The 20,513-nt window shown below is 37.6% G+C and overlaps 1 protein-coding gene and 1 non-coding gene across 2 annotated transcripts in view; both read right to left on the bottom strand.

Moving 5' to 3' along the window:
- Dtd (D-aminoacyl-tRNA deacylase) overlaps positions 1-20,513 on the bottom strand; it is a 29,054-nt gene that overhangs the window by 3,724 nt on the left and 4,817 nt on the right. The window contains exon 3 of the mRNA XM_069848383.1: positions 13,197-13,432. Coding sequence (XP_069704484.1) covers positions 13,197-13,432 — 236 coding nt within the window. The remainder of the gene's footprint in view (positions 1-13,196; positions 13,433-20,513) is intronic.
- On the bottom strand, positions 16,323-16,395 carry TRNAK-UUU (transfer RNA lysine (anticodon UUU)). The gene has a single exon. It is a non-coding gene; the product is annotated as a tRNA-Lys (tRNA).

The following is a 20,513-nucleotide window of genomic DNA, read 5'->3' on the forward strand; positions in this document are numbered from 1 at the left end:
ATATAAATGATACTCGGGAGGAAATTAAACACAGAATAAATATGGGAAATGCCTGTTATAATTTGCTTGAGAAGCTTTTATCATCCAGTCTGCTGTCAAAAAATCTGGAAGTTAGAATTTATAAAACAGTTATATTACCGGTTGTTCTTTATGGTTGTGAAACTTGGACTCTCACTTTGAGAGAGGAACATAGGTTAAGGGTGTTTGATAATAAGGTGCTTAGGAAGATATTTGGGGCTAAGAGGGATGAAGTTACAGGAGAATGGAGAAAGTTACACAACACAGAACTGCACGCATTGTATTCTTCACCTGACATAATTAGGACCATTAAATCCAGACGTTTGGGATGGGCAGGGCATGTAGCACATATGGGCGAATCCAGAAATGCATATAAAGTGTTAGTTGGGAGGCCGGAGGGAAAAAGACCTTTAGGGAGGCCGAGACGTAGATGGGAAGATAATATTAAAATGGATTTGAGGGAGGTAGGATATGATGATAGAGAATGGATTAATCTTGCACAGGATAGGGACCGATGGCGGGCTTATGTGAGGTCGGCAATGAACCTCTGGGTTCCTTAAAAGCAAGTAAGTAAGTAATATTGGTGCACAATTTAGTGATTATTGAGACCATGAAATTTCAACATTAAATGGAGGCCACCTAAAATCGGGGTTCTGCTGTATTTAATAACTATTTCTTGTGTTCGCTATTTACTATAACAACTTATTTCCAGCACATAATAATTGCTACTATTCCACCTTCGTTACTCTGATTCCTAGATATTAATTTAATTCAGTACCATTCGACAGTTCCTATTAATTTTTTACTAGTTTACTAATATTGGTCACTCATTACTCTAAAAATACTATTCACTAGTCATTATTGTTATCAGCACTGATCTCTATCTCTTCCACTGACCACTCCCACCCCCTCTTCGTAGTTTGCACTTTATTCCTTGTCACTATAAAATATTTTTCACCACTTCTTTATCCCCATCATCTCTCTCGCATTATTTTACCATCATGCTTCTAAAATTGTCCATATTCCCAATAGTCACTGGATTTGAGTCTTCTAAATTTCTCCTTACAATCCCACTCCTATTACTCTCAATTCCTCCCCCTTTTTCACTTCCCGACTCCTGGATAATTTCTTTTTTCACTACTTATTGTCTTCCCCTGCGGTGGCTGAATGGTCACACCTTCAGACTATCACGCAGGCAGCCCGGGTTCGATTCTCAGTCAGGTCTGGGATTGTTTCATTGAAAAAATCCATAGTGACACTTGTGGCAGACAAGATCGCAGTTGTGGTTTTTCTCGGGGTTCTCCCAGTTTTCCCCACATTAGGCATTTACACTATTCCGTCACCTTATCTCCAGGTCATTATCATTCCATAGCGTTCCCGAACACCGGCGAAGCATGAAGGGGGTTGGCCTAGGGACGAGTGGGGTTGCCTGCTTGAAACCTGGGCACAGAGAGAACCTTAGTGTGGTCAGCCGGTGTGGGTTTGGGAATGCATCACCAGAGGGCTAGCGCAATAATTCTGAACAAGGTCGCAGTGCTGGACCATAGTGCCCCATCCATTAAATTCAATTCAATATTGTCTTCCCTGTTTCCATACTCCTTGTGCCGCTCATCCTCACAAGTTTTTAATAACAGAAACATGATTTACTTGATGTTTAACAATGACACTAAGGTATACAGTTGAGACGGTGTCGGGTGGAGTTCCCGGGTAGCTCAGTTGGCAGAGCACTGGTACGTTCAACCAGAGGTCCCGGGATCGATACCCGGCCTCGGAACAATTTTCCCCTTGAAATGATTCAAATCTGCTTTACAGGAAGCTTCACCTGAAAGACTAGATTTGCATAATATATACGTAACTGTGTACGTTAACAGAAAACCACAATTCCAAGTCACACAAAGATTGTGTGCACTCGATATGGGTCTCTGGCGTTTCGTCAGCCCACGCGAGTTGTATATATATAAAGGGAAAAGTTGAGATGGTGTCGGGTGGAGTTCCCAGGTAGCTCAGTTGGCAGAGCGCTGGTACGTTCAACCAGAGGTTCCAGGATCGATACCCGGCCCCGGAACAATTTTTCCCTTGAAATTATTCAAATCTGCTTTACAGGAAGCTTCACCTGAAAGACTAGATTTGCATAATATATACGTAACTGTGTACGTTAACAGAAAACCACAATTCCAAGTCACACAGAGATTGTGTGCACACGATATGGGTCTCTGGCATTTTGTCAGCCCACGCGAGTTGTGTGGATATAAAGGGAAAAGTTGAGATGGTGTCGGGTGGAGTTCCCGGGTAGCTCAGTTGGCAGAGCGCTGGTACGTTCAACCAGAGGTTCCAGGATCGATACCCGGCCCCGGAACAATTTTTCCCTTGAAATTATTCAAATCTGCTTTACAGGAAGCTTCACCTGAAAGACTAGATTTGCATAATATATACGTAACTGTGTACGTTAACAGAAAACCACAATTCCAAGTCACACAGAGATTGTGTGCACTCGATATGGGTCTCTGGCGTTTCGTCAGCCCACGCGAGTTGTGTGGATATAAAGGGAAAAGTTGAGATGGTGTCGGGTGGAGTTCCCGGGTAGCTCAGTTGGCAGAGCGCTGGTACGTTCAACCAGAGGTTCCAGGATCGATACCCGGCCCCGGAACAATTTTTCCCTTGAAATTATTCAAATCTGCTTTACAGGAAGCTTCACCTGAAAGACTAGATTTGCATAATATATACGTAACTGTGTACGTTAACAGAAAACCACAATTCCAAGTCACACAGAGATTGTGTGCACTCGATATGGGTCTCTGGCGTTTCGTCAGCCCACGCGAGTTGTGTGGATATAAAGGGAAAAGTTGAGATGGTGTCGGGTGGAGTTCCCGGGTAGCTCAGTTGGCAGAGCGCTGGTACGTTCAACCAGAGGTTCCAGGATCGATACCCGGCCCCGGAACAATTTTTCTCTTGAAATTATTCAAATCTGCTTTACAGGAAGCTTCACCTGAAAGACTAGATTTGCATAATATATACGTAACTGTGTACGTTAACAGAAAACCACAATTCCAAGTCACACAGAGATTGTGTGCACTCGATATGGGTCTCTGGCGTTTCGTCAGCCCACGCGAGTTGTGTGGATATAAAGGGAAAAGTTGAGATGGTGTCGGGTGGAGTTCCCGGGTAGCTCAGTTGGCAGAGCGCTGGTACGTTCAACCAGAGGTTCCAGGATCGATACCCGGCCCCGGAACAATTTTTCCCTTGAAATTATTCAAATCTGCTTTACAGGAAGCTTCACCTGAAAGACTAGATTTGCATAATATATACGTAACTGTGTACGTTAACAGAAAACCACAATTCCAAGTCACACAGAGATTGTGTGCACTCGATATGGGTCTCTGGCGTTTCGTCAGCCCATGCGAGTTGTGTGGATATAAAGGGAAAAGTTGAGACGGTGTCTGGTGGAGTTCCCGGGTAGCTCAGTTGGCAGAGCGCTGGTACGTTCAACCAGAGGTTCCAGGATCGATACCTGGCCCCGGAACAATTTTTCCCTTGAAATTATTCAAATCTGCTTTACAGGAAGCTTCACCTGAAAGACTAGATTTGCATAATATATACGTAACTGTGTACGTTAACAGAAAACCACAATTCCAAGTCACACAGAGATTGTGTGCACTCGATATGGGTCTCTGGCGTTTTGTCAGCCCACGCGAGTTGTGTGGATATAAAGGGAAAAGTTGAGATGGTGTCGGGTGGAGTTCCCGGTAGCTCAGTTGGCAGAGCGCTGGTACGTTCAACCAGAGGTTCCAGGATCGATACCCGGCCCCGGAACAATTTTTCCCTTGAAATTATTCAAATCTGCTTTACAGGAAGCTTCACCTGAAAGACTAGATTTGCATAATATATACGTAACTGTGTACGTTAACAGAAAACCACAATTCCAAGTCACACAGAGATTGTGTGCACTCGATATGGGTCTCTGGCGTTTCGTCAGCCCACGCGAGTTGTGTGGATATAAAGGGAAAAGTTGAGATGGTGTCGGGTGGAGTTCCCGGGTAGCTCAGTTGGCAGAGCGCTCGTACGTTCAACCAGAGGTTCCAGGATCGATACCCGGCCCCGGAACAATTTTTCCCTTGAAATTATTCAAATCTGCTTTACAGGAAGCTTCACCTGAAAGACAAGATTTGCATAATATATACGTAACTGTGTACGTTAACAGAAAACCACAATTCCAAGTCACACAGAGATTGTGTGCACTCGATATGGGTCTCTGGCGTTTCGTCAGCCCACACGAGTTGTGTGGATATAAAGGGAAAAGTTGAGACGGTGTCGGGTGGAGTTCCCGGGTAGCTCAGTTGGCAGAGCGCTGGTACGTTCAACCAGAGGTTCCAGGATCGATACCCTGCCCCGGAACAATTTTTCCCTTGAAATTATTCAAATCTGCTTTACAGGGAGCTTTACCTGAAAGACTAGATTTGCAAAATATTTTAATTATGGTTACATTGTGTAATTATACACTTATACATGAGAAAAGTATTAATCAGAAGCTATACTTTTCTCACTTTGACAATAAGAAATGTTTAATGTAACATTACCTGTCAATACTTTACATTGATCAATTCCAGGTTGAGACCAAAGCTTATCACTCACTGAAGGGGAGGCAGAGGTGAATATTTCAAAATCCACAAAATTTATCCAATTTGTTTGAAATTGATCATGGATACTAAGTATGTTATTAGTAATGGACATACCAAGTTTCAACTTTCTAAGTACAATGGTTCTGTAAATATTAATAATTTTATAAAACTTTATATTGTTTGATATAAAATACTCCATGCACCATATTGTAAGAAATTTTCAATATTTATTTTTATTTATATGTTCAGAGAAGGTATGTAAATAATGATAAGTATTAGTTTATTATGGGAATAATATAGTAATACAGTTATCTTGGTTTTAATTTCATACTTTTAAAGGGCACAAAATCAAAAACTAGCATCGGAATATGAAAATAAAGATAAGAAAAATGGAAAAAACCAAATTTTCATTTTTTCTTCAGTTTTGTTCGAAAATTTCACCTCTGCCTGCCCTTAAAAGAGTTGGTCAACTGGTGCTAACCATGGTTCTCACGGAACCATGTGTCTGCACAGATAGGGGGAAAAAAAAGGAAGTTTATCTGATATTGCCTATAAGTTACAGACTTCTAAATAGACAGTTTTACAAAATGTTTGACACCTTGAAGGAAGGTAAATTTTAGTATGATGTTGACTTTTAATTTCATATTGGATACGAAATTTGCAACTGAATACAAAGTCGAAGATTTTCTGTGGCATCTGGAATAAAAACAATGTACAACATAATTTATTATATTATTCAGAAAACTGAATGTTTAAGAAATTTTAAACAATAAATAACTCTGTTACACAGTCTTCCTTATGTTGCAGTATGGCCATGTAATAGTCATATAGTTCACGCAAGTTACCTGGTTGCGGTTTTTTCCGCGGTTTTCCCTCAACTCAATATGAGCAAATGCTGGGTAACTTTCGGTGCTGGACCCCGAACTCATTTCACCGGCATTATCACCTTCATCTCATTCTGACGCTAAATAACCTGAGATGTTGATAAGCGTCGTAAAACAACCTACTAAAAAAAAATACTTATATATGCCACATAAAATCTGCCATCCCCAAGTTGCTTACGAAAAGATCAAATGAGACTGTCCACCATAAGTAGCAAAGACTTCAACATCATAAAGTGATTTATATGAGTGCCACATACCCTCTCCGGCCTTTTAGTTTTTAATTCTTTTATAATTACTTTTCACATGTACCTAATATAGTTTTCACACAAAACTAGAAATTTCGTTTCTTGTAACATTATTATTAGAGGATTATAATCACTAAGGAGCGGTTTCCTATGTAATTAAATATTCTTTTTGCGTGTGATAAAACACAGTTAACAAAGTTACAAGTTCCGTACATGAAGTTTCAAGTTTAAAACTCGAATTTTATTTCACATAAAAACACATATTTTCACACAAATCTTGGAGTTTTCGACGTAAATATTTTTTTACAAGAACTTTTAAATATTTTAAAACTAAATTAACTATATCACTCAGAAGTACGTTATCTTTTTTAAGAATTCTTGGTTGCTTCGTGTTTCTACGCGCAGTGTGGTGTATCCGTGATCCATTTTCGTCATAGTATCGCCTCAAGTTCTGAGAACTGCTAGGCAGCATATCAGTGTTATTATTAGAGAATAAATTAACATGGACAAGGAGGAGAGATCTTACAACACATAATTAGGAATGTTTATTGTTGCTGAAGATGATTTCATTCCACGCTTTGTTTGTGAAACACAACAGATAAGAGCTCGGGTATGAACATTATTTAATTTAAACAAATCTCTCGCCTCTCGCTCACATCTATCAAGTAAGGCAATATATCTTGTTGTGATTCCCTGTTATCGGGCTTCGTCAATTGATATCCATCAAGATATACTGAAAGATGGTTATTTAAAAAATGATTTGTCTTTCCTATCAGCAAATCTAAGCTTTTTGTGTGACACCATAAAAAAACTCGAAACATCCACAAACCCGTTGTCTGAAACAGGGAGGTGCGTGCCGTGGGAATTAAACTAGACTCGCTACCAGGTTCAGAAGTACAAGTACTAAGGGACAAATTCCGAAATGTGTTTGGTAAAAACAGTGAATATAAAAAAATGTGTAAAGTTGCTCAAGTATTGGAGGATGTGCCTGTAGGTGAAATTGCCGATGTATGTGTTTGTGACATTCCTCTCTTTAAATATGCACGTTTGACGTCCTGTGATGTGGAAAGATTGTTTTCACAGTATAAGTCGTTGTTCAGAGATAATCGGCATGCATTTGGAGATGAACTTTGTTGTTCACTGCAATTCTCGGCCAACTACTAGCACTCAAGTGTGGTTGGTGAGTACCTAGTGACATTTTTTTTCCCCAAGCTGAGTAAGGTATTTTTGTCGTATTAAAAAAAAAATTTTGTTTTTATCAAATATTTTCGTACTCCTTAGCACATAAAAAATAAATATATTTAAATTTTTTAGCACATAAAAATCCGCTCCCTAATAATCACATGGATAGTTCAACGTTCTCTGTCCTTTGGTCTATAAAATTCATGAGTTCAAGGACCAATTTTTCTTATTCGGATAATATTATGTTCATGCATACACTAAAATCTGTCTAAAGTGGTCACCTCAAGTTGCCCTATAATATTACCATTTAATCAGGTGCTCCTTAATTGAGGTTAAGGTGTTTATGAAACAGCACGAAAATATTGAATTTGATCGAATTTACGGGTTGCAATGATTTCTCTATCATTAAGAGCAGTTCTTTTTAACCTGCAGCATTATAATGAAAGAACAGCGTTATTCTGTCTTTTGCCAACTTTCACCTTTACACTCTCCTTTCTTAAAACTCAAAGTTTTATTCGAGATGGACTATCTTGTCGACATTGTAAATGTCTCCGAGTTGATATCCTGCAAGAATTGAATTCCATTTTTCAATATCAATGGTTGAAAATATGTCACCTCTTTCACCCAATACAGAATAAAATGCAATGCAATCCCGTTTTCTAAAGCATTCTAACCATCCATTGCTAGCTACAGAATTGCTTACATTGAGTTCTTTGGCTATTTCAAGAGGAGCTTTCTCTTGAATCATAGGCCCACTTACTGGCAAATTTCTTAGCCCTCGCACACTTGATTTATTTGTAAACGAAATCGTTCATATCACTAAAAACAGATTCTTTCTTCCTTTTTCGGCCACCATGCTGATCTAAAACATGCTGTAACATTTGTTTATAAGTCAATGTTTCAATTCTTTCTTTAAAGCAGTGCAGGGCAGCAGTGGAAAGTGACAGAAGAGCCATAAAACAGTAACCAACTGGCCAGAAGACGTCAGATCGTATCCTTTCCTTTAACCATAGAAAAGAAGCAGGTCATACAGTATCCACGAAAAGATTTTCTGTTTGACAGTGACTGTTATAGTCAGGATGGGGAGATGATTACTGTTCATTGCGTGGGAATTTTGTCATTTTTAACCTCCTAAGGCAGTCATGTCAATTGATGCCCATAGGCGCCAGAGCCCAGGAGAGCCTGAGCGCTTTACAGCGGAAAGGAGAGAGACAGACGAGTGACGTATATGCCGCTTGGTCGAGCTATATACAGGGATGGCCAGCACTGATTCAGTAGATAAAGGGAAGAGAAATTATTAAAACTGTATCCATTTTAATTTTTAGATTTGTCTGAGGAGTATAATTGCATTATAAGAATGTAAGTTTTAATTTTAATGCTATTTTTCACATGTTTGTTTTTTTTTTATTCAAAAGGAATATTTTTTCAACTTTTTTTTATAGAAAAGTGAAAATTTCAGATATAGGCCTATTTATTTAGTAATCTTACAGATTCTGAAATAATGTTTTCGTAAATCTAATATACCATAAATACTTATTACTGAAGATAGTGTATTACAAATTTTGAAAATATTCGCATGGAAAATTAATGTTTGTAAGGAAATGAATTAACAAAGCAACTACTATCACATCATAAGCAAAAGATATGTGCCCATATGTTGTAAACACGTCAGTCCTATAGCTTGAGCAGATTTCGAGAAAATAATTTAATATTTGATGAGAGGAAGTTATGCACTAGTATCACCTTAAGCATAATGCAATAAGAGTTTTGTTACAGAATATTAGTTACACTTAAAACATATACAGTACCTAGGTAACTTTGCTTTGTACTAATATATTGTTTTGATTAGTTCATTGATTACTTTTATAAGGCTAAAGATACCATCAAGATCAATTCCAACTTATCATGTCATAATCTCTTTTTTTGGGATATCACTTTCTTAATGAACGATGTGTTTCATTCATCTAGTACAGTATAGTTGTAGGTACTATGAAATTTATGTGAATATTCTTTCATAACTCTTTATTATGTTATTAAGATTTAAAACACAAGTGCAATATTAAGAAATCAGTGTTAGTACTTTTGTTTTACATACAATATAGATAATATCAAATAGAAAGACGCCATATAAAAATAACGACATAAAATTTCACATTCCGTTTGAAGTTTGTGCACCACTGTTTTCTTAATCCAGCAGGCTGCTTGATGCCCATGCACGACATCAAGGTCAGAAAAATGCGCTTGCTTTGACATCACTGTCCTAAGATCTAAGCGGAATTCAAAGAAAAATTACATTAAAAACATAGTTATTCACACATATTCCATGATGAAAAATGCAACAAGAAGGTCCTGGAACGCCATTCCAGCAAGTTCTGCCAGAAAAAAGCACTGATAACTTCTATGTAGTGTCGGACATCGAGTGTTGTAGATAGGTGGATTTTAACATGCAATCGAAAATTCTAAAAAAACAAGCAGCAACTTGAGTGGCATTAGAAAAAAACAAAGGTAGTATGTGTCAAAAATCCCAGTCTATCTATGCTGGATGTCCGATAAAAGATTTTTATTATCGTTTTTGAAAATTCGCCTATTTAAATTAATGTGAAGTCTGCACTTGGTGGGTTGCACATATGTGGCATTATGGTTGACAGACCAACACGTAAATCATCTTCAAGATGCAGCAGTCTGTTCCTTTGTTTAGATTTCACTATTTTCATGGTAGATTCACACACATATGACGTTGAAAACGGCAGCAAAATGTTTATGGCCCTCTTTGCAATTATTGTGTGATATTGATATCGTGCATAAATCCAAAAAAATGCACTGAAACTGAAACTGTCTAGAAACTTTGATTTCATAGTAGAATCTCATGACAAATCTAGCAATAATTTTTCTCGTCAGGTTGATGACATTTTGAACGTCACCGGAAGTACCAAAAGAAGAAATTACGCATTCTAACTCTGAAATGGTCAAGCTAGTGAAGTACTTTGTTACTGAAGTTTGTAAAGCATTTAGGTGTTCTACTATTAACTTCTTCAGGCATTCTTTTTTATTTTCAGCTCTAGAGTATGCCATTAGGAAAGTCCAGGATAACAGAGAGGGCTTGGAATTGGACGGGATACATCAGCTGTTTGTCTATGCGGATGACGTGAATATATTAGGAGAAAATCCACAAACGATTAGGGAAAACACGGGAATTTTACTGGAAGCAAGTAAAGAGATAGGTTTGGAAGTAAATCCCGAAAAGACAAAGTATATGATTATGACTCATGACGGGAATATTGTACGAAATAGAAATATAAAAATTGGAAATTTGTCTTGAAGAGATGGAGAAGTTCAAATATCTTGGAGCAACAGTAACAAATATAAATGATACTCGGGAGGAAATTAAACACAGAATAAATATGGGAAATGCCTGTTATTATTTGGTTGAGAAGCTTTATCATCCAGTCTGCTGTCAAAAAATCTGAAAGTTAGAATTTATAAAACAGTTATATTACCGGTTGTTCTTTATGGTTGTGAAACTTTGACTCTCACTTTGAGAGAGGAACATAGGTTAAGGGTGTTTGAGAATAAGGTGCTTAGGAAAATATTTGGGGCTAAGAGGGATGAAGTTACAGGAGAATGGAGAAAGTTACACAACACAGAACTGCACGCATTGTATTCTTCACCTGACATAATTAGGAACATTAAATCCAGACGTTTGAGATGGGCAGGGCATGTAGCACGTATGGGCGAATCCAGAAATGCATATAGAGTGTTAGTTGGGAGGCCGGAGGGAAAAAGATCTTTAGGGAGGTCAAGACGTAGATGGGAGGATAATATTAAAATGGATTTGAGGGAGATGGGATATGATGATAGAGAATGGATTAATCTTGCACAGGATAGGGACCAATGGCGGGCTTATATGAGGGCGGCAATAAACCTCCAGGTTCCTTAAAAGCCAGTTAGTAGTAGTAGTGGTGGTAGTAGTAGTAGCAAGTCGATTTTCAAAACTCTCAACTAAAGGAAAGAGCAATAATTTACCTGCTATAACCGAAGACTCCCAAAACTTCAGTTTTTTTTTTTTTTTTTTTTTTTTTTTTTCTGAAATAATAGTTTCTGTTTTGTGTTGCATGCTTGCATTTAAAAAGTTGTCTCGAAAATTTCGGCAAGATATGCTAGTTTCGCACACCAAAAATTATCTTCGAAAACTTTAGCATACTCTGGCTTTTCGTCCTAAAAAAAAACTAGTCTTATAAAGCGTTCACATAACTGTGACAAATCTCCTTTAATGTATTTTATTGATAAAGGTTTGTAGTAAGCAGAGGCTTTCTTGTGGTGTAGATGTACTTTGTCTAGCACAAAGAGTTTTGGGCAGGCATGTCTTTAATCTTCCAAGTCTTCTGACATGTGTTTCTAATTCACCCGTTTTCGTTTTAACCTTTTTTTTTTTTTTTTTTTTTTTTTTATAGCCTAGGCCTATATGTACATTCAGCAGTTTATGAATGAATCATGTATCTTTGACTTGATACTTAACTATGAAATAGCTTAAAATACCATGTATTAATTGTACTAGAGTAGTTGCAAAGATGATTTATACATTAATTTGTATTGCAAATGATTTTGTTGGATAGAGAAGTAATTTTTATTTAGTCAGCAAATGGAAAGTATGGATATTTCGAAACCTGTCTTAATGAGTGTTGGGTATCATTCTTTTTGACCTCTAACACAATTTATCTGATTCATATGATTACATGCTCTACTCCATCACACAGTAAGTACTATAAGGCTGGAAAAGAGTGTATAGTATAGGTATTAACTGTTTTGAAGATATCTGTAAAATAAAGTCTGTAATGGAGAGAAGTGCTCGTGAATTGGTTACAGTCGTCACCAGAGTGCTCTGTTGTAGTATTGGGATATACCGGTGATGGGTAATGAAGTGGAGTCAAGAAATTTCCGTCACTTTGACAGGAGTATATATTGCTTTATGAGGGTGAGAAGGGTTGCAGTAGGTAATGGCTACAGAACTAGACCATAAATGGACTATAGATTTTCGTTATTTTTCGATATTTCTTAAATTCATCATATTATTACGGCTTCGAAGCTGGGTATCTGGTTCTAATGAAGTGCACTGGAAGCAATTTAAAACATGGGGACATGAGATAGTTACTCTGCCTGCCATAAAAACTCACTTCAATTAATCCCCAAGGGGGAAAAAAAAAATCATATTATTATAATTAGTTTTCAGGAATTGATCTCCAGTTCTTTTCCATATATGTATTATTGCCGCGCTCTCATGGTATTTTGCCAACCGATTGTTTTTTATTTTATTGGGTTATTTTACGACGCTGTATCAACATCTAGGTTATTTAGCGTCTGAATGATATGAAGGTGATAATGCCGGTGAAATGAGTCCGGGGTCCAGCACTGAAAGTTACCCAGCATTTGCTCGTATTGGGTTGAGGGAAAACCCCGGAAAAAACCTCAACCAGGTAACTTGCCCCGACCGGGATTCGAACCCGGGCCACCTGGTTTCGCAGCCAGATGTGCTGACCATTACTCGACAGATATGGACCCGATTGTTGCTCTGTAGGTTTCACTCTAAGCGTAACGTTGTCACATCTACTTCCTCGATAAGAATAAGCACTAGTTTGTTATATTTTTAAATGGCTAGTATTATTATTATTATTATTATCATCATCATCATTATTATTATTATTTCATATACGAGTACGTTGACATTCTTAACTGTTAATAATAACTCTTTAGTAATAATTTTTAATCACATACCTTAATGTTTGTCCTCAGCACAAGACATTGCAACCTCGGTTTTAGTCCACGTGGATTAGACAAGTAGGTGTCATTTAATAATGGAAGCAGCTTATTGGTTGCAATATTGAAATTGAGGCGAGTGATTGGAGCGGCAACATAACAAATTGAAAACAATAATGCAATTAAATTTCAAAGACCTGCTGAATGTTATGCACGAGGCCGCTGAAAGACCTGCCAAATGTTAACCATGCGAGCGCGGCGATAATAAATAGTGTGGCAACAATTAATACTAAATAATTACCGAATAAATGTTTGGACATGAGAAATCTAGTCGGGAAATTAAATTTATGATAATAATTAAGGATATTAAATTATTTTACAGAATGCTGCATGGAAATTTACACCTTCAAATGTCTCATTTCTTAATACATTTGTCACATATTCTGTGAACGAAAAGATGAAAGATTTTTTGCACTTAGGAATAAATAGCACAAACTCACCTTTAATACGGTCTGGTTGATAGTCAGTCCTCAACATAGCAAGAAATTCATTATAGAATTCTTCAGATTTGTCCGCAGCCATTGCATTATGAAAATCCAATTTGTTGCCTTTAAGAACGCAGTACAGTGTGAACTGACTGACGCACAGAATCTCAAGTCTTTTGTCCTTTACACTTAGATTCCATCGTTTTCCCTTAGCATCTTCAAACACTCGAACACTGAGAATTTTTCGAGCACTGCAATGCAATAAATGAACAGAAATAAATGATCTTACAAACACTGGAAAACGTCAATTGACAATATCTCTGTAATGCAGTGGCGGCTCCTGCATATTTCTTAAGAGGAGGAAAGAAATTAACAGCACTAAATGACATCTTCTTGATTGAAACATGCTACAAATTAGCCTACATGCATACATGTAAGACCAGGTAGTGTTGGGGTTGGCCTTCCCTTCTGTATAGCAATAATCTGTTCTTGTAAACTGAGTTTCCTAAATTGTCCAAAATATATTATTATTTTACTTCCATTCATTGTTGAATAATTGCACAAATTAACAATTACAAGGAAATTCACAACCTCGTAGCATTTTTCGAGCACACTACAGCATCACACATGTTGGAAGAGACTAGCTACTAACTCGTAACCGGAACCGTTTTACGGAAATGGGAATGGGAAATAATCTGAGGAAAGCGAGAACACTGCACCCACCCACGTGGTCTGTGTTGCCACATGTACATTTTACATATGTTAAAAATGATGTAGTTTGGAGTACCTACTTTCAGTTTCAAATATATTTGTACAAAACTGACAACTTGGCTGTTGCCCTGTCTAGTAAACAATGAATAGAAGTGAATTTCAGGGGCCAACTACGTAAAACTACTTCCTCTTTGTTTTACATAAACCCGACTTTAACTTTCAAATATCCACAAAAGTTTCAAACCATGAATAGTAGCCTATATAAAGTGCAATGAATAATATTTTTGATTTATAATTTAAAAAAAAGTTTACATGGTGTCTTTCATAGCTTTGCGTTAAAACTGTTTTTGTTGTGTCTCCTCCTAGATGATGTGTTATAGTCTGGTTGAATGCAACATCGTTAGGTGGCAGCGGTAGCGAGCTTGCTGCACGACCAGTCGGTTTCTATTTCCTGCCCATGACTGATTCAGAGGAGGATCTCCTCCCTGTCCGTTCATTTACTTGCTTTAAAACTCTGCTTCTTTCTCTGGCCACTAGTGCGCTGTTGTCTATGTGTGTTAACTGCAGTAGAGGAGGAATGGAGAGCCTTTCCTCTACACAGACAATTTCGCATCTTTCTCACAGTTTTCTACAGCACATGAGCGCACGTCATTTAAAACTCGATCAACCGAGTTTTTCTTATAGCTGTGAACTTAAAAATTATCGAATCTTCCTCGAATTTCAAGGCACATATTTTATTTGGTATTTACTTTCAAAAGAAGAAAATGTGAGGAGGACGTTCTTCCCTTCCCTCCCCCGAGGAACCGCCACTGCTGTAATGCAAGAAATATGTAACAAATATATGGAGCTAAAGAAGATTTTCAGCTTTCACATCAAAGCACAGAACATTAAAAGACTGCCTACTTTGTAATAATTCAGGATCTTTAGAAAATAAATGCAAATATATTGACATATGATAACTTGATTTCGTCGACTTAGAAAACGAGTTGATCACAAGATATCTGTCGAATTTAATCTTGCGTAATGACATTTTCTGTTCAGACATGAAGTCCAGATATCTTCCCATTGGTTGGTAATGTCTTTTCATATGTCTGCATATGTTGACTTTAATGATGAGATTGTACTAGATCAAAAAATTAGTAAATAAATAATTTAAACTCTGATCTTAATCATCTTGTTGCATCAAATTTATTACGACCAAGTCAAAAAACTCCCAAGCAGTATATATGGTCAACACTCGTCTATCTTTTACAGTGTGCGCCTTTGTACCTCGTTTCAGAAAAATTTCTCACCAATTTGAACAAAATTCTCCACAGTGCTGTTAAAGAGATTCTTAGTCTTTCCAAGTGACACCTCTAATACCATCATTTACTGTCCTAAAAAATTTCGAGGACTTTGATTAATTAATACTCAATGAGAAGCCAAGATACAGCTGCTTAATATCTATAACAAACTCATCTGAGTCGTTCAAAGAAGATCTTTAAATAAAGAATGGCGTCATCCCCCACATAAAGGACGAGAAATCCACTATATGAAGAATACCCCAAAATTAACTCTTGGGTAACACACAAAAAAGACCTTTATGGAGTCCTTGTATATCTATAATGAACACCGATCAAAATACCCCTCATTTCTCGTGAAAAACAACAACTGAATAGACTATAGTGGACTATAGTGGATTTTATGTTGTCAGCAAACAGCTGGATACATTAAGAAGATTGATTGATGGAGTCCTTGCATAAGCTGTTTTCCTCACGCCCTAAGAATCAGCGTGGTATTGAAGCAGTTTCTGTTGGTCTAAGTGCTCAGTTCCTGAAGGTAGGAAAATCTTTGATATCCATTGGGTTTCCTCATCACATTCATCAGTTTCAGCAGTGAATATACTTTACTTTGCTTATAATGTGATTTTTCTTTTTATTTCTATCATTGTATTTGTATTTCTGGTGGTGTGGAAGAGAAGGCCTCATAGCCTTAACTACACCAAAATAAATAAATAAACAAATAAATAAATATTGGTATTATGACATCAGATGAATTAAAGTAGGGGCCATAACAACTCTGTAAGCGATAAATTTGTGAAAAGTGAGATTTCACTGTAAAAATGCACTAACTTTGCTTTCTATTTAGTTTTTCATTGTTTTTGTAAACCATTTGAAACTTCTACTTACAATATTGTTATGGCCCATACTCAGTTACGATTCACAATACTTTAGAATTGAAATAAAAAAGTAAATAAAAAGTAGGTTTTTATATTATGACCTAGGAAGCTTTATCATTAACAATACTTTAAAAATACATTTAAGGATGCTTAATTAAACTTAGATATGGCATGGCATTAGTATCTTTAGTAACAGAATTTTACAAAATAAATTTAAGAATAACAAATCGAAAAAACTAGGTAGGTAATGAATAATTTCGAGGGAAAAATTGTTCCGGGGCCGGGTATCGAACCCGGGACCTTTGGTTTAAAGTACCAACGCTCTCCCAACTGAGCTACCCGGGAACTCTACTAGACACCGATCCAATTTTTCCCTCTATATCCACAGACCTCAAAGTGGGCTGACAACCGTCAAGCAACCAACATTGAGTGCACACTAACTCTGTGTGACTTAAATTGTGGTTTTCTGTTAACGAACAGTGACGTGTATTATGCAAATCAAGCTTTCAGGTATAACTCCCTGTGAAGTTGATTTGAATAATTTCGAGGGAGAGCGTGGGTACGTTAAACCAAAGGTCCCGGGTTCGATACCCGGCCCCGGAACAATTTTTCCCTCGAAATTATTCAAATAAAGTTCACAGGGAGTTATACCTGAAAGCTTGATTTGCATAGGTAGGTAATGTTTTATAATAGGGGAAGTTATGTACTGTTTTTAATCAGGCTTTCATAGTATTTCCTGTCTTCCTCAGGTATCCATTTCAAAATAAAATTTATGTCTGCAGTCTTCTCTTTATTGATCTTATATTTAAAAAAATCACTCCTTATAATGAGCAAGGAATCTCATCAGCTGTTCATCACCATAATATATAGGGTGAATGGAAACTACAGGGATAAACTTTAGGAGATAATTTCTGACAGGAAAAGGAACAAAAAAATTCATATCAACATATGTTCGGAAATGGACAGTGAGTGTGCAATAAAACAATTAGTATCGGTACACATTGCATGGCATTAATTCCATCCATGTTACAAAAGATGTTCAAAGTGGCCTCCATGGGAAGCAATGCAAGCATCTACACGTCGCATCATGGATTGTCTCACTCTTTTGAATATTCCAGCCTGTACCCAAATACCATCATAGGCTACTGTTCAAGGTTCTGCACATCAAGAACTTGCTCACCATACACAACACTTTTCAGATGCCTCCACAAGTAAAAATCAAGGGGGTTTAAGTCCGGTGATCGAGTGGGCCACGCAAAAGGATCTCCTCGTCCTATCCATCTTCCGGGGAAGATGTTGAGGTGTTGATGAACAATAATGCGGAAGTGGGTTGGCCTTCATCATGCATCAGTCACATTTACCTGTTGTATTGCCAAAGACACATTCTCAAGTAAAAGAGACAGAGTGTTCTGCAGGAATTCCAGATACGAGGGCATGCTGAAAAGTAATGACTCCTTTTATTTGTCGCTGTGAATATAGTTAAAAATATTAGTGATAGTACATTGTATTCAGTGGCCATTTCTGCTTTCAGTAACGCAAGTTTCGTATCCCTGTCAGTAGAGAGCTCTGAGTTATAGCCTGAAACATGGTGGTGTGTTCCAGCACTATGTCATTGTGTCTGAAGCAGCGTGCTGTGATCGAGTTTTTAACAGCAGAAAATGTGCCCCTGACAGATATTCATTGGAAGCTGAAGGCTGTTTATTGTGATCAATATGTCGACATCATTACTGTGAGACGTTGATTTGTTCGTGCTGGTAATGAACCTGGTACAACTCTCAACTTGTGTGACAAAGGACGCAGTAGAAGACTACGTACTGCAACTGATGCCGCTCATCAGAATCGTGTCAATGAACTCATTACAGCGAATCGTCGCATAACACAGATGAGCGTCGTCATGCTGTAGGAGGGGCTGCTCCATATATCTGGACGAACCCTTCGAATTCATGCTTTCAGTTTTTTTTAGGGTTTCACAATACCTTACAGAATTAATGGTAGTGCCTTTAGGCATGAATTCCATATGCACCACACTTCGAATATCCCAAAAAACTGTAAGCATGAGTTTGCCTGCTGATGCCACAGCCTTGAACTTTTTGGGTACAAGTGATCCTTTGTGGCGGAACTGCATTGATGACCTCTTGTTTTCAAGATCGAACCAACGTCACTTGTGACAATGTTCTTTAAGAATTCACTGCCTTCCATTTGTAGCGCAGAAGCAAGTGTTGGTAGATGTCCAATCTTTTCTGTTTCATGTGAGGAAGGAGCACTTGAGGCATCTATCATGCACAAATTTTCCAGAATCCCTGCGTTATGTGATTCACTGTAATGAGTTCATTGACATGATTCCAATGAACGTCATCAGTTGCAGTACGTGGTCTTCCACTGCGTCCTTTTTGTCACTCAAGTTGAGAGTTGCACCAGGTTCATTACGAGCACGAGCAGACCAAAATCGCACAGTACTGATGTCGACACATTGATCACGATAAACAGCCTTCAATCTCCGATGAATGTCTGTCGGGGGCACATTTTCTGCTGTTAAAACTCGATCACAGCATGCTGCTTCAGAAGCAACGACATACTGCTGGTACATGCTGCCATGTTTCAATCTATAACTCAGAGCTCCCTACTGGCAGAGATACGAAACTTGCTTTACTGAAGGCAGAAAGTTCATTGAATACAATGTACTATCACTAATATTTTTAACTGAATTCACAGCGACAAAAAAAAAAATAGGAGTCATTACTTTTCAGCATACCCTCGTACATCTGTCCATTATGGCATTGTGGAAGAACAAATTGTCCAAGTAAGTGATCGCCAATAATCCTTGACCAAACATTGAGGCTGTACTGTTGCTGATAAGATGATGCCATCTCTACCAAACGTAACTTCATCAGTGAAGAGGACTGACGACAGAAATTCCATAATGGTGGTGGCCTGTTGCAAAAACCAGTGACAAAACCTTTCCCTTGGAGATAAATCTGCTGACGATATTCCCTGCACATGTTGCAGGTGATACGGATAGTACCGGTTTTCATGCAGGATATCCAACACCGTTGTTTGGCTTACACCATGCTGACAGGCCACTTGCCTCGAGCTTGTATTGGGGTTGTTCTCAACATCATGTAGAACATGTTCCTTCAGATTTGGTGTACCCTCCATGTTTGCCTGTATGAAAGAACCCATGCTCACACAAACGCCCAAAAATGGCTGCAAAGGTTTTTCCTGTCTGTCAGGGTATGTGGCTCGGTAAATCCGTGCAGCCTCTTGACCATTTCCATGTGCTTGACAGCATATGAAAACTATCTCGCCTTGTTCCTGGAATAAATAACGGACCATTATGCTTCAACTTTGCTCCAATCACACACTCTGCAACACAAAAAAGCACACTGTGTGTGTTATGAGAGCTTGTGGCAAATAAGCATTTCCGGACATATGTTGATATCAACTTCTTTCGTTCCTTTTCTGTCAGGAATCACCTCTTGAAGTTTGTCCCTATAGTTTCCGTTCACCTTGGATAAGATAGTATACCAAATTGACTGCATGAAAATAAAGACTTGGGATATAATGCACGAGATGAGAACATACCAGTAATTAATATTCTGAAAACATTAATACTAAATGCATTTTATTAGCATTTTCAATATTGAAGAGCATACAGTGATAAAAATAAATCCAATTCTGATAAGCTGTTAAAGTACTTAATTCCAGTAGCAAACGGTGAAAAGGCTGGTATGCCTGCAAACTGTAGATAGAACATTTTTATTCAAAATTGAAAGTTTTTTTGAAGTTGGAATCTTTTTCATCGATCTCTATGTGAGAAACTAAATTTATTTATTTATTTATTCTGGTGTAGTTAAGGCCATCAGGCCTTCTCTTCCACAACACCAGGAATACAAATACAATAATAGAAATAAACAGAGAGAAAAAAATACACTATATACAATGTAAAGCTACACAAGAAATAAAGAGATAGAGAAAAAAACACTATAAACAAAGTACAGCCACACAAAAATATACACAGGTTGCAGTCACACTAACTTTAAATGAGTGATTAAGTATCATTGTATCCTAACTAATTAACTAACATAAACAAGAAACTTGCAATTTTAATCTAGATTAGGCCTAAAAAAGAAAAAGAAAAAAAAACACAAATCAATACTTCTAGTAATACCTAAAACATTAACTAAGACAAAATTTTCCAATTTAATTTTGAATTGTGATAAAGTCCGGCAGTCCCTGACGTCATTAGGTAACAAATTCCAGAGGCGAGGTATTTCTACAGTATAGGAAGATGAGTATAAAGACGTTCTATGATGAGGGATAGAAAGAAGTGCTTGATGTCGGTTTCGAAGAGTTGTAAGAAATTGAAAGCACGATAACAGATAATTCGGAGTAGAAGTATGCATGATTCTAAACAGAAGAGACAGTGAATGTATTGTTCTTCGTTCCTTCAGACGCACCCATGA

The sequence above is a fragment of the Periplaneta americana genome, chromosome 15 (assembly GCF_040183065.1).
Source record: "Periplaneta americana isolate PAMFEO1 chromosome 15, P.americana_PAMFEO1_priV1, whole genome shotgun sequence".
NCBI classification, from domain to species: Eukaryota; Metazoa; Arthropoda; class Insecta; order Blattodea; family Blattidae; genus Periplaneta; species Periplaneta americana.